At 39.4% G+C, this 14,729-nt stretch overlaps 1 protein-coding gene across 1 annotated transcript; it reads left to right on the top strand.

The window, feature by feature from the left end:
• Positions 1-3,166: 3,166 nt before the first annotated feature.
• DPPA2 (developmental pluripotency associated 2) lies at positions 3,167-13,544 on the top strand. Its single transcript, XM_049629171.1, has 7 exons — positions 3,167-3,199; positions 5,342-5,489; positions 7,386-7,549; positions 7,642-7,695; positions 8,632-8,893; positions 10,453-10,648; positions 13,319-13,544. Exons 1-7 carry the CDS (start codon positions 3,167-3,169, stop codon positions 13,425-13,427), a joined length of 966 nt encoding a protein of 321 aa, XP_049485128.1. The 3' UTR covers positions 13,428-13,544.
• The last annotated feature ends 1,185 nt before the right edge of the window (positions 13,545-14,729 follow it).

Raw genomic sequence — 14,729 nt, 5'->3', positions numbered from 1 at the left:
AGTTTTTATTTCCCTATCTGAGAAGCCTTATTTTTTTTTTAAATATGATCATCTAACTGGCTTTATTAAGAGAGTTGCTTCACTTTTATCTACTATGTATTGGTGCTCCATGAACATTTACACTTGCAGAGTTGTCATTCTGATTAAAAAAAAAAAAAAAGCAAACAAACAAACAAATGAACGAAAGAACAAACAAAAAAACAGAGGGGAGCCTGGGTGGCTCATTCAGTTAAGCTTCCAACTTCCGCTCAGGTCATGATTTCACTGTTCCTGAGTTCGAGCCCCGAGTCTGGCTCTCTGCTATCAGTGTGGAGCCCGCTTCAAATCCTCAGTCTCCCTCTCTTAGCCCTCCTCTGCGTGTACTCTCTCTCTTTCAAAAATAAATCAACTTAAAAAAAGGGATTTTGAAAAGTACTACCTAAATAAGAAATACATACATTTATAAATATTTAACATATGATACAGTAAATAAAATACATTTGAAAATTTGAAATGGGTGATACATTTTACTTCAGAACTATAGTCTTATATTAGAATAAATGTTAGAACATAAGTATCATAAACAATTTTTTTCTTTTTTAAAAAAAATCTATCCTACAGCCTAGGTCACAAAGGGATTTTGCTCAAAAGGGAATCAGACAGGATGAAGGGGAAGGTGGAAACTAAAGCAATCTGAATAACTAGCATTGATTAAGCCTCTATTCTGAGCCAGACACAGTACGTAGACCAAGGGTAACCCACACATATCTGGTCATTGAACTCTGGAGCCTGCTATCTAATTTGGGAGATGAAATTAAACAGTGAAATCCCAACTATACACAGAATAGCACAGTCAAATGAATTCTATGAAGGAAAAGAGTGAAAAAACAGGAGCAAATTTTTAAGGATGACTCCAAGAAATTGGCATTTAAGCTTAAAGAACTTAATAGAGTTGCTAATGATCCCTACAATGGCAATATGAAAATGTATCAAATTAAATATTGTACACCTTAAATTTACACAATGTTATATGTCAAATATACTTCAATGAAAAAAGAAGTTTAAGGAGACAGAGTGAAAGGGAGGAAAAGTGTTGTTAAAAATAAATAAATAAATAAATAAATAAAGCCATCCCTAAATCTGACCAAACCAATTTACAATAAATACAGAAGATAGAAGAATAGGCTAAATGGAATAACAAATGAAATTAGCAAAATCCAGATAGGAGTCTACAGGAAATTCACATAATTCTTTAAACAATAGCAAGAACAACAACAAAAACTTGTAAGAAAAATTAAAGATAAGAGAATTTACAGATTGGTATGTCATTCAAAATAACCTAGGCAAGAGGGACTAGGTGGTGGTTTAGATAAAATCAAATCGGCTGGAAGTCTACAGTTGTTGAAACTGGATGATGGAAACATGAGGTTTCATGGTAATGTCTGCTTTTGCACATGTTGGGACTTTCCCATGGTATAAAATTTTCAAAAAACAGGAGGGAAATCTAAGAAATAAATATATTGTAATAAATGCTAAATATGGTAATAAAATTGTCTTTCCCCTGGAAGTCCTGCCCTAGCCTAAGATACTGGTATCAGTTCAGGCTACTAAGTGCAATACCCTTCTAAACCAGCCAGAAAAAGCCTATCAGGTGGGGGTCACACCCGTGTGGGTAGATGAGTACTTTCTTGGCTAAATTTCCAAGGGCTGATTCACTCTCCATCCTGGAAGGGAGGAGCCAGGATTCCAACCATTATCTGCCTAATCCAAATGCATTTGGTCACACCCTCATCTAATGAAGGCTTCTAGACTTTAGGTGCAAATGAATTACCCTAAGGGCTTGTTGAATTCTGAGTCCTGCCCTCAAGGATCCAGTTCTGGAAGGCGTCAGTAAACTGAAGCTGAGACCTTGCAGACCACACTTTAAATGTATAAATTGATCTGGGCTTAGTGGGTCCTAAGATTGATGGACCGGACCATTTTACTAAGGAAGGAGAAAGCCCAAAGAGAGACCAATGGATGCCGGTACTGCCATACTGTTTGTGAATATTTTCCTTTAATAGCTCTGGCTTCTTAGAGTGACCTATGAAAACATCTGTGACTTTTCCAGCCTCATCTCTTATCCCATCCTGCCTTGTCACATCCTGCCTCCAGCACTATGCTCCAGCAATTTCCAAGTGCTTGCAGTTTTTTCTGCATTCATTTGTACATCATTTGCCTTAGTGTTTTCTGTTTGTTTGTTTTGTTTTTATTTTTTGAGAGAAAGCGTGAACAGGGGAGGGGCAGAGAAAGAAGGGGATAGAGGATCCAAAGTGGGCTCCCCGCTGACAGCAGTGAGCCCCCTGTGGGACTCAAACTAATGAACAGTGAGATCATGACCTGAGCTGAAGTTGGTCACTTAACCGATAGAGCCACCCAGACGCCCCTTGCTGCTTGTGTTGTAAACAGCCAAATCCTTCCCTGTACCCAGCTCACCAGTAATGCAGATTTAATATTTGTGTTTAGAACTTGATCCGGGAGAGATTGTTATCCACCCCCCACAATTTAAATCTAATCTCCCAGTGAACGACACACCCATGGGCATAAATCAGTTATAAAATACCTCTGATTCTATTTTTTTACTCCCTCCATAATAACATCATTCAAACCAACATCAATATTGTCCTAGAAATGTTTTAAAAATATATTTTTTGATTCAGTTGCAACTTGTTAGCAAGAATTTGTCACGTCTAGTTTCTCCCACATCTCACCTTAAAATAATAACAAAATTTTATTCTATTTTTTTTTTTTTTTTAATTTTAAGTAAACTCTACGTCCAACATCTGGCTTGAACTCATGATCTCGAGATAAAGAGTCACAGTCTCTACCTATGGAGCCAAGCGGCTGCCCCTAAAAATCTTATTTAAAAAAAAAAAAAAATCTTAGGAGTGATATTCATTACCCAACAGCTCAACTGTCACATAATGGACCAAAGGGAGTGCAAAACTGATGAAATTATTACACTGTCAGATAATGAGGGAGGGGAAGAAGAGGAGGAAGGAAAACCCCCCTCTTCTGGGAAACAGGAAGTAGACAGAGACATTTGCTTATAAAAGGAGAAATCAGGCTGGAAGCCCCCAGGTGAAAAGGAGTGAAGGGCCGGTGAACCAACCTTGCAGGCTTCACCTTCCCCTAAGTATTCCTGGAAATGGCGTACTCGAGTTATGAAAACAGCGCTCAGGTAGGTTTCGTTCCCATAGAACGGATTTTCCTACAGATTCATTTTTCAAAGTCTTTCTAGAGCTTGCTTATGTTTACTTCATGCCACCGGACTTCGTTTCTGAGGGTAAGAAATCTCCATCTTGGAGTCCCTCCTCTTTGTAAGTGGATTATTACTTTTCTTACCCACGATTGTGGCTCTGTGTCTATTTGGGTCAGAGTGAAAAACACAAAATAAAGATTTCCGTTCCCAGGCCGACGTAAGGAATGTATTCTGTAGAAAGACATGTTGCAGCTGGGCAAATGGAAAACCTAAAGAAACAATAAAAAGAATAAAAAGAAAGTGAGAAAGGGTATTGTGGGTGGGGTCAGAAAGTGAAGTGACCAATCTGGTTTCTTCCCTTGGGGAGTTTCTCCTACTCCCAAATATTAAGTATATGGATGACCGGCAAGTCATATCGCTGCTTTGAGCCTCTCAGACTCCACTCTCTGGAGTGGAGTAATATTCCCCTAATAACTTTTTTTTGAAGCTGACCAGTGAATGTGCATGGGAGTGCTTTGAAAAAGTGTTACACAGGGGTGTCTGTCTGGGTCAGCTGGTAGAGCGAGAGATCTTTGATCTTGGGGTTCTAAGTTTGAGCCCCACCTTACGTGTAGATATTACTTAAAAATAAAATCTTGGGGAGCCACTGAGGTGGCTTAGTGGGTTAAGCATCTGACTCTGGCTCAGGTCATGATCTCGCGATTCCTGGGCTCTGTGCTGACAGTTCAGAGTCTGGAGCCTGCTTTGGATTCTGTGTCTCCCTTTCTTTCTGCTCCTCCCCGGTGCGTGTGCTGTCTCTCTCAAAAATAAATAAACATTAAAACAAAAGCTTAACGGTGTTATACATATGCAGGATGAGAGTATGAGCAATGGGAAGCCATTGAGTCGGAAATAGGGGGAAGGGCATGGCCCCCTCAAATCTACTTGGCTGTTCTGAGAAGCAAGTATTGCAATGGGACTGGGATGGAGTTTATTCACCTTTGGATTTGAGAGGAAAAGCTCCGTTCAGAAACTTAAGCACATGTTACTCTGACATTGTTCATTTAATTTTTGAGACTCAGTTGCCTAATTTGTAAAGTGAGAATACTGATAAATTATTATACATGTGCTGTGAAGATTAAGTGAGAGAAATACAGAAAGCACGTAGTGCGGTGCACATGTACTGGACAAAACCGGTAAATGTCACTTCCTTCCTAACTGGGCGTTGGATGTGTTGCTGCGATTGCAGCAGAGAGTAAACTCTCTGGTCGGGTTGAAATAAGGCCAGTATGCCTGGAACTTAGAAAGCTCAGGGGTCTTGAGCTAGAGTGGCAGGCAGGGGTCAGACTACAGAAATTTGTAGGTCATGCGTGGCCGTTTTTGATAAGCCATTGAAGTGTTTGGCACTACTCTTGATTTCGGCTCAGGTCATCATCTCACAGTCTGTCCCCGCTTCTGGCTCCATGCTAAATGGATAACCCGCTTAAAAGTCTCTCTCTTCCTCTGCCCCTCCCCTGCTCTCTTTCTCTCTCTCCTAAAAAAAAGAAAAAAGAAAAAAAAGGCAGGAGAGCAATCTGAAGAAAGAATGCAGCTTAGAGTAATAGGGAATTATTGCATCTCTCAGTGAGAGTTGATGATAGCTGGAACTGGGAATCATCAGGAATCATGATAGAAGATGGGAAGGCAGAAACACATTCCATATAGTTTTAGCAGATAAAATAAGTGTTTTAGTGGAGGGAGAGGAAGGCCTTGAGGGAGATGGTTTCCCTAAGCTCAAGACATATCCTTTCATCTATGCCCATCTGTACATCTACTTTTGTCCATTTTCTCATTGTTTGCCTGGCATTTATTTATTTATTTATTTATTTATTATTTAAAGTAATCTCTACACCCCATGTAGGACTTGAACTCACAACTCCAAGATCAAGAGCCACATGCACCATGGACCGAGCTAGCCAGGCACCCCTGTTTCTCTTATCTAATAAAGGGTCTGCTAATCAACATCAAATTCAGGGAATCACCATAAATTTGCTCTCCAGCCACCTACTGGCTTCTGAGTTTCTTATCAATTGTGCTCTGAAAATAAGCAGTTTAGGTATATGGCATCCAATGAGACTCTGTGGTTGACCTTTCCCTTTCCAGAATTTCTCTGAGGAGGCATTAGAGGAAGAAACTGTGGTTCTCACATTGGTTCCAGTTAATGAAGAAACTAATGAAGAACATCAGGTGGAACCAAGTGTTTCTTCAACTTCAGAAGTTGGCCTGGAGATGCCTGGGACAAACGATAAAGGTATGAGGACAGTGATTGCTCAGTTTGCTGCTCCCCCGGCTCTGGGAAGCCCAGGGAAAAGATTTCTCCTTTTTTTCCTTAAATCTCACCTTGAGTATCTGTGGTAAAAGAGCTCTCAAACTCCTAGACTTCATTTATTAGGCACCATGACTTGCTCTTAAGACACAAAAATGGGTGTGTGAAGTGCCTTGGACAGAGCATGGTCTTCTAGTCAGCAGACTATGAATTCAAACTCCCAACCTATAGAGCTCAATCTTCTTTCATTTTGGTTAATGCATACTTTACATACCTCTCGTAAAGACTAAATTATTTTTTTTCCAGCATCGAGATATAATCAACATCTAACCTTGTATAATCTTAAGGTGTACAATGTGGTGATTGATACACATTTATATTGCAAAATGATTACCAAAATAAGGTTAACGAGCACATCTATCACCTCACACAGTTACGTCCCCCACCCCCACCTTGTGGTGAAAACATTTAAAGATACTCTCAGCAATTTTATTTTACTTTATTTAAGTTTTATCTTGAGAGAGAGAGAGAGAGAATTCCACCAGGCTCCGTGCTGTCAGTTTTGGGCTCTATCTCATGAACCATGAGATGACCCACACCAAAACGAAGGTTAGGTGCTGAACTGACTGTCACCCAAGCACCTCTACTCTCAGCAACTTTAAAATATACAGCATATGGGACAGTTGGGTGGCTCAGGTCATGATCTCAAGGTTCGTGGGTCGAGCCCTGCATTGGGCTCTGTGCTGACAGCTCAGAGCCTGGAGCCTGCTTCAGATTCTTTGTCTCCCTCGCTCTCTGCCCCTCCCCTGCTCAGACTCTGTCTCTCTCTCAAAAATAAATATTAAAAACATTTTTTTTAAACATACAGAATAATATTGTTAACAGTAGTCACTATGCTGGGCCCCTGGGTGGCTCAGTTGGTTGAGCATCTGACTCTTGATTTTTGTCTCAGGTCATAATCCCAGGGTTGTGGGATTGAGCCCCATGTAGGACTGTGCACTGAGGGTGGAGCCTGCTGGAGAGTCTCTCTTTCTTTCTGTTTGTCTCTCTCCCCCTTGCCTCTTCCCCTTCTTGAGCTCTCTCTCTAAAAACAAAATAAATCTTAAAAAAAAAAAAATTAAAAAAACAATAGTCACTATACTGTACATCAGATCCCCAGAACTTCTGAACATCTTATAACTGAACATTTGTATCCTTTGATCAACATTTCCTCCAATTATTAGTATTTTGCTTGATAAGTACTTACTGACCAAATATCTAGCAGCTCTTAATGTCATGACCCTTTAAATCTGTTCTTAGTGTTTCACATGAAAGCATCAAATAAGTATTTTCAGAATGATTTTATTTTCTGGACCAAGAATAAGGGCTTCAATGCAAAGTAAACAGTGACAGGTTACACCTAAGCAGAGTGAGATGAGATGGGATGCTGACCAGGAAAATGAGGTGGGCAGACAGAATGCAGGACCTTTGCTGGTTGGGTGATTTCTTTGATTTCTCTCAGGACAACTGGTATTTTTGTTCAAAATCTAGACATTTTGGAGTAGCAATCCAATAAAATGTTCTGTCCAGGTGTTTGTTGATGGCAGTAAAAAGTTGTTGTATGTAATGTAAAAAAACCTAGGATTTGGAATTTCAAAATGTAGGTTTGAGTTCCAGGTCTGCCATTTAATGGAGATGTGACCTTGGGTAAGTCCTTTAATTACAGAATCTATTACTCTACTTGTAATAGAGGGAAAACACACACACACACACACACACACACACACATATATATATATATATATATATATATATATTGGGTTATGAGAAATTAGCAACAACTTTGTTAAATTATCTTAGAAATATTAAATTGTTACTGCTTTCGTTTCCTTCTTTTTTTAGTTTGTCATCTTCAAATGAATGAACAATTCAAGTCTTGTCCAAAACATAGTTGTTATAATACACGAATCCTTCCCTTGCCAACCAGTTTGCCTCCGGTTAATAAAGTACGTTGGGACACTTTGCGAAACTGGTGCCAACAATTTAATTTGAGTACCGATGGCCGGGTGAGTACACTGTTGGGAGACTCTGCTGCACAGAGTAAATGTGGAAAGCTTTATCAATTTATAATTTTTATTTCCCCTCTTAATTTCCTTAGAAAATAGATGTTTATTTGAGGCTCCAGAAACATGCTTACTCTGAAATAAACGAGGTGAGTAAGAGGTGCGGTGACAATGTTAAAGTGAGTTCTGACTGTGAATTGTATCTACTCTCCCACCATCTCTACATGTTGTATATCTAAGGCAAGATTTCTCAGCCAGGGTTATTGACATTTTGGATAAAGGAAATGTTATATATATGATACAAAGGAATATTATTCAGCCATAAAAAGAGTGAAATCTTGACATTTGTGATAATATGGGTAGACCTAAAGGGTATTGAGTGAAATAAGTTAGACAGAAAGACAAAGGCCATATGATTTCACTTATATGTGGAATCTTAAAAAACAACCAATCAAAACAAAACAGAAACAGACTCATAGATACAGGGAACGATCTGGAGGTTGCCTGAAGGGAGGGGTGGGGGGGATGGGCAAAATAAGGGATAGGAATTGAAAGGTAGTAACTTCCAGTTATAAAGTAAATAAGACATGGGGATGCAATGTACAGCATAAGGAATATAGTCAGTAATGGAGCAACTTTGTATGGTGACAAATGGTGCCTAGACTTAATGGTGATTGCTTGGTAATGTATGTAAATGTTGAATCACTGTGTTGTACACCTGAAACTAATATATTATTGTATGTCAACTCTACTTCAATAATAAAAAAAGAAAAAAGATTATTGACATTTTGGGCCAAATAATTTATTTGGTGGGGGGGCTGTCTGCTGCATTTTAGGCCTAAACATCCCTGGCCTCTACCCCCTAAATGTCAGTAGCGAGCCCCTCTGCTTCCCCAACCCCTAGTTTTAACAATCAAAAATTTCTCCTAGAAAACTGCTGCTCTAAGGGAACTAACAATCCTAAATCTTTCCCACACTTATATACATGGGCCAATGTATAAAGAATGATAAAATTAACACAAAACACAAAAGTCTTTAGGGCAGTAGCACTTCACTGAATACTCACCATGAATCACCATTTGCAGAATATTCCTAAAATATCACCAGAGGCCAAATTGCAGTCATGTTCCACAAAATGCAAGATGGCAACCAAGAGAGCAAGGATTCGGAAACGTTGTAAGAAGAGTGAAAGAGAGGAAGGGATTAATATAGTTGAAGTGATAACTTCAGCACAAGAAGGCATGTTGGCAGCGTGGTCAAGAATTGCTGCAAGAGCCAGTCAATCCAAGTCTGTGAATTCACGTCCCATTCCTGTTTCCGTTGAGACTTTTCTGCTGCAAGCCTCTGGTAAGATCAACCTGAAAAAAAGGGAGCACTGGAGCCCCCAGCTGGCTTAGTCAGTAGAGATGCAACTCTTTGATCTCATGGTCACGAGTTCAAGCTCCATGTTGGGCATGGAGCCTACTTTAAAAAAAAAAAAAAAAAAAAAAAAAAAGTAAGTACTATTCCCTAGAAAGAAGGTTAAATTTTAGGGGTGCCTGGGTGGCTCAGTCTGAGCCTGACTTTGGCTCAGGCCATAATCTCACTGTTCATGAGTTCGAGCCCCACATTGGGCTCTGTGCTGACAGCTTGGAGCCTGGAACCTGCTTTGGATTCTGTGTCTCCCTCTCTCTCTCTCCCACTTGCTCTCTCTCTCTCTCTCTCTCAAAAATAAAAGAAAAAAATTTTTAAGTTAAATTTAATATTTTATTAGTCTCATACTGAAAGGTAGTAAAAAGGAAAGAGTTAAAATAATGTAGATTGATATTAGACTTATATATGGATTATCTTTTGGTTGCTAGGTAGCCAAGTTTTACCTGGACCAGTGTCTGAGCTAGGTGATTGAGTGCTTACTCAATCACTTTATCATAAGCCAAAGTCTGAGGTGGGAAGAAAGCATAATCTGATAATGTGGTCAGCCACAATCTGAGCCTTCCCCTGTCTTTCCCTACCTCAAGGCCTTTTTTTTTTGTTAAAATTTTTTTCAGTGTTTGTTTTCTTTTTGAGAGAGAGAGAGTGCAAGCAGAAGGGGCAGAGAGAGAGGGAGACACAGAATCTGAAGCAGGCTCAAGGCTCTGAGCTGTCGGCACAGAGCCTGACCTGGGGCTCGAACCCACAGACCTCGAGATGATGACCTGAGCCGAAGTCAGATGCTCAACTAACTGATCTACCCAGGTGGCCCTGTTCCTTAGACTTTTAAACAAAGATCTTTTTGCCTGTTTTGTGTTGTTGAGGTAGTACAGTATAATAGTTGGGCAAATGGGCTTTGAATCAGAATATCTAGATCCATGTCATGGTTCTGGGAAAATTGTAATATTTAACACGATAAGCTTCAGTTACCTCACCTGTAAATAAAAGTAAATAGAAGGTCAATATTAATAACCTTCTTAAGAATAGATGTATTCGTACATGTAAACTACTTAGCAAAATCTTAGACACAAAGCAACCATTCGAAAATATTAATTGTCATCCAGGTTTGCCTGGGTGGCTTAGTTGGTTAAGCATCCAACTTTGGTTCAGGTCATGATCTTGCAGTTCATGAGTTGGGCTCTTGGCTGACAGCTTGTAGTCTGGAGCCTGCTTCAGATTCTGTGTCTCTCTCTCTCTCCCTCTCTCTGCCCCTCTCCCACTCGCACTCAGTCTCTCTCTTTCTCTCAAAAATAAAATAAAACGTTATTTTTTTTTTAAAGTTAATTGTCATCCCTTGTGCTACATAATTTGTGAAGTTAGATTATAGTGTCTTTGGTGGACATTTTTTCATGCTTTTCATTCAGTTGAGTCATCAACAGAATATAAGAGCAAAACCCAGAGTGATGTTCTGAGACCTTGGATTAGCTGTTTATATTTGCTTCTCTTTCCCTCCTCAGGTGTCAGGTGGTGTGTGGTCCATGGCAGACCTCTCTTGGCAGACACAAAAGGTTGGGTTCGCCTGCAGTTTCATGCAGGTCACGCCTGGGTGCCTGACACCCCCAAGAGGATGATTTCTCTCTTCCTGTTGCCCGCCTGTACTTTCCCATCCCCGGGCCTTGAAGATAATATGTTATGCCCTGAATGTGCTAAGAGGTAATCCTGAAGTCTTTTTCTAAGTCTGACACACAGAAAAGGAGATGTCTTAATGGGTTTCTGAATAATTTAGTAGGGGAAGGTGGAGGGCCAATATATTATTTTCTTCATTTGCTATATAGATTAGGCAAAAATAGGAAGCAAAAAACATAGTAATGTATTAGAACTCAGATAAATATGGCTTCTTAGAAATCTTAACAAAGTATCCAAGTTGGGACCTTAACTGCCTCCATTTTAGAGATGTATTTTAAGGAAAAAAAAAAGACGTTAGAGTTCACCACATGTCAGATACCTCACTTGTGTATACACAAATATGTAAGACCAAATCCATGTAGCACGCTTGAATGAAAAAGAGTAAGGGAGACTGTGAAAATGTATGGGTAGTTATCAGGGAAATGCAAGTCAAAACTACAATGAGATATCACCTCACACTGGTCAGAGTGGCTAAAATGAACAAATCAGGACACTATAGATGCTGGAGAGGATGTGGAGAAACAGGAACCCTCTTGCACTGTTGGTGGGAATGCAAACCGGTGCAGCCACTCTGGAAAACTGTGGATGTTCCTCAAAAAATTAAAAATAGAACTACCCTATGACCCAGCAACAGCACTGCTAGGAACCTACCCAAAGGATACAGGAGTGCTGGTGCACAGGGGCACATGTACCCCAATGTTTATAGCAGCACTTTCAACAATAGCCAAATTATGGAAAGAGCCTAAATGTCCATCAACTGACGAATGGATAAAGAAGATGTGGCTTATATATACAATAGAATACTACTTGGCAATGAGAAAGAATGAAATCTGGCCATTTGCAGCAACGTGGATGGAACTGGAGGGTGTTATGCTAAGTGAAATAAGCCAGGCAGAGAAAGACAGATACCATATGTTTTTACTCATATGTGTATCTTGAGAAACTTAACAGAAGACCATGGGGGAGGGGGCGGGGGGAAAAAGAGTTATAGAGAGGGAGGGAGGCAAACCATAAGAGACTCTTAAGGACTGAGAACAAACTAAGGGTAGATGGGGGGGTGGGGGGGAGGGGAAAGTGGGTGATGGGCAGGGAGGAAGGCACTTGTTGGAATGAGCACTGGGTGTTGTATTGAAACCAATTTGACAATAAATTATATTTAAAAAAAAAGAAAAAGAAATGTATGGGTAGTACCTACATTGGAGTAGCTTAGGGAAACTTTCCAAGGGATTACATGTACTGAGGAAGAGTTTACCAGTTAGAAAGTAATAATTAGGGCAAACCGCTCATCCAAATACATAGAACTGAAAGAATATGACATACTGAGAAATGGCAAATAGGTCAATATGATTGAAGCTTATATTGACAAAAAAGTCTGGGAAGGGGAGGAGCAGATCATTGTAACTTTTATATCTATATATAAGGTTTCATGTTATCCTGTGGGTTGTAATTTCTTAGTCACTTCTATGACATAGACTCCTTTGGGAATATAACTACCTACTCACCACCCAGGGAAATATATATTGGGCATACACATAAGCTCTGCTTTAGATTTTATATAGACTGTAGAACTCCTAATGTTGATCTAGGAGTAAAAAATTCAGCTTTTGACAATGGAGTTGGATGGAGGTGATATGAGAAAAGAAAACTAAGGGTTTTTTTAGGAAGTGAATTGAAATCTTGCAACAGAAACTAAATTTGAAGGTAAGAGATTACTATAATAATTCTGGAAAGATAGAATCTATGAGCCTGGCAAAGAATTTAAAGTATAATGGAACAAATATAAGAAATGTAGGAGTAGAGGGAACAGTTGTTGTCTTACTAGATGAAAAGATAGAAAAGTCCAGTTCAGTGGCAAAGGATGGGATACATGGGTCATGCTGGCCATGGGTCTAGAGTTCTGGGAGACATGTAGGCTAGAAAGAAACACATTTGGGAGTCTTTAGCATATAAATTGTGCATGGGAGTATGTAGTGGAAAGAACCCAAAAGAGAATCAGCATCTCAATGGCAGGTGAGCAATGGAGACTGAAGTACAGGTAGAGGCTGAAAGGTAAGTTAAAAGAAAGCAATGGGCAAAGAGTTTCAGAAGGAAATGGCCCGCAGTGAGATGGCCATTGTAAGACTATGGTTAATGTAGTGCTGTTGGGAATGTCAATTTAGGATACCATTGGTGGCCTTTTTGAGAGTATGTTGACAGAGTCAGTAGAAACAGAATAGGGTAGTTACAAATTGGAGTAGAACATGTGAAGAACATAGGAACAGGACATATTAATAATCTGTTCTACCTGAGCTGAGAATGAGATAGTAGTTGAGGCAGCAATATCAAGGGAGCTCATTTGCTTCCTTTCTTCTTCTTTCCTTCTTTCTTCTTTTGCTTCTTTTGCTTCTTCTTTATATATAAATGGGAAAACCATGTGATTGAGTGTAAAGAGAAAAGGGGATGTGGGAAGAAGGTACAAGAAAAAAAGGGAACGTGTAAATGTAAAGAAGTGGAACATGGAACCGATTGTAGTGTATAGAATATGTGCCCTGATGTTAAGTGAACAATCCTTCCTTTCTTTACCACGTAAAATCGTAGGTGGTAGGGCAAACTACTAAGAAATGCCAGAAGTGGATTCCTGCTTTATTGTGGTTGGTATAGAATGGTCTATCTTATTGTAACAAATTTTGAAAATTCTTTTTCTAACTTTCTTTATAGGAATAAGAAGATAATGAAAAGATTAATTGCAATGGGGAAGGAGAGGCGACGTGGCTTGAATACATCAACATCTTTCCCTTTGAGTGGGCCATATTTTAATAAAGAATAAATGGTGGAGATCCTGTGGCTACTATTGATTTTCATCACAGTGACTGTCGTGCTCTGTCCTGACCATCCTCAGTGTTGCCTGAGGCCTTGGGCACAGATGTGAGTGTCTAGATTCTGTGCTTGAGGTTTGCCAAGACGTGACTGCTACTGCTACTTCAAGTATTTAGTTATATAGAATATAACTTAGTTCTGTTTTAATTCATACGTTTTTAAAGTAGTTTTAGGTTTTCAGAAAAAATTGAGCAGAAAGTACAGAGTGAAATATTGCCTCAACTCCTTCCCCTGCTACCAAAATCCTTCACCAGAGTGATGCAGGTGTTGAACCTACATTGGCTTATCATTATCATGCAAAGCCCATGGCTTACAAGAGGATTCACTTTTTGTGTTGTACAGTCTATGGGTTTTGACAAGTGTATAATGACCACCTACATCCACCATTATGGTGTCATCAAAATAGTTTCGCTACTCTAAAACTTTCATGTCCTATCTACTCAGCACTCTCTTACCATCAACCCCTGACCACTGATCTTTTTACTGTCTCCATGGCTTTGCCTTTTCTAGAATGTTATGTATGTGGAATCATAAGTAGCCTTTTCAAATTAACTTCTTTCACAGCAATGTGCATTTAAGTTTCTTCCATTTCATGACTTGATAGCCTACTTCTTTTTGGTGCAGAGTATTCCATTGCCTGCATGTACCTTAGTTTGGTTATTCATTCACATATTAAAAGTCATCTTGGCTGCTTCCAACTTTTGGAAATTATGAATAAGGCTGCTTTATTGTGTGCAGGTTTTTGTATGGGTATACCCTTTCTACTTATTTAGGTAAATACCAAAAAGCATGATTGCTGGATCATGTGGTAAAAGTATGTTTAGTTTTGTAAGAAACTGCCAAACTGTCTCCCAAAGTGGCTGTATCATTTTGCATTCCTACCAGGAACGATTGAGAGTTCTTGTTGCTCCACATCCTCACCAGCATTTGGTGGTGCCAGTGCTTTGGATTTTGGCCATTCTGATGGGTGCGTAGAAGCATCTCATTGCTTTAACCTGCAGTTTCCTAATGACCTGACATGTTCAGCACCATTCCATGTGCTTATTTGTCATCTATATATCTTCAGTGAGGTTATCTATTCAGAGGTTGTTGCCCATTGTTTTTCATCTGGTTCATTTTCTTATTGTTGGGTTTTAAGAATTCTTCTATATTTTGAATGGTAGCCTTTTACTGGATAAGTCTTTTGCAAATACTTTTCCCAGACTGACTTGTTTTCTCATTCTCTTGATTAATTTGTATATTTAGATTATTG

The sequence above is a fragment of the Panthera uncia genome, chromosome C2, assembly GCF_023721935.1.
Source record: "Panthera uncia isolate 11264 chromosome C2, Puncia_PCG_1.0, whole genome shotgun sequence".
NCBI lineage: Eukaryota > Metazoa > Chordata > Mammalia > Carnivora > Felidae > Panthera > Panthera uncia.
Note: the sequence above shows the minus strand (reverse complement) of the source record. Positions and strands in the feature narration are given on the sequence as shown.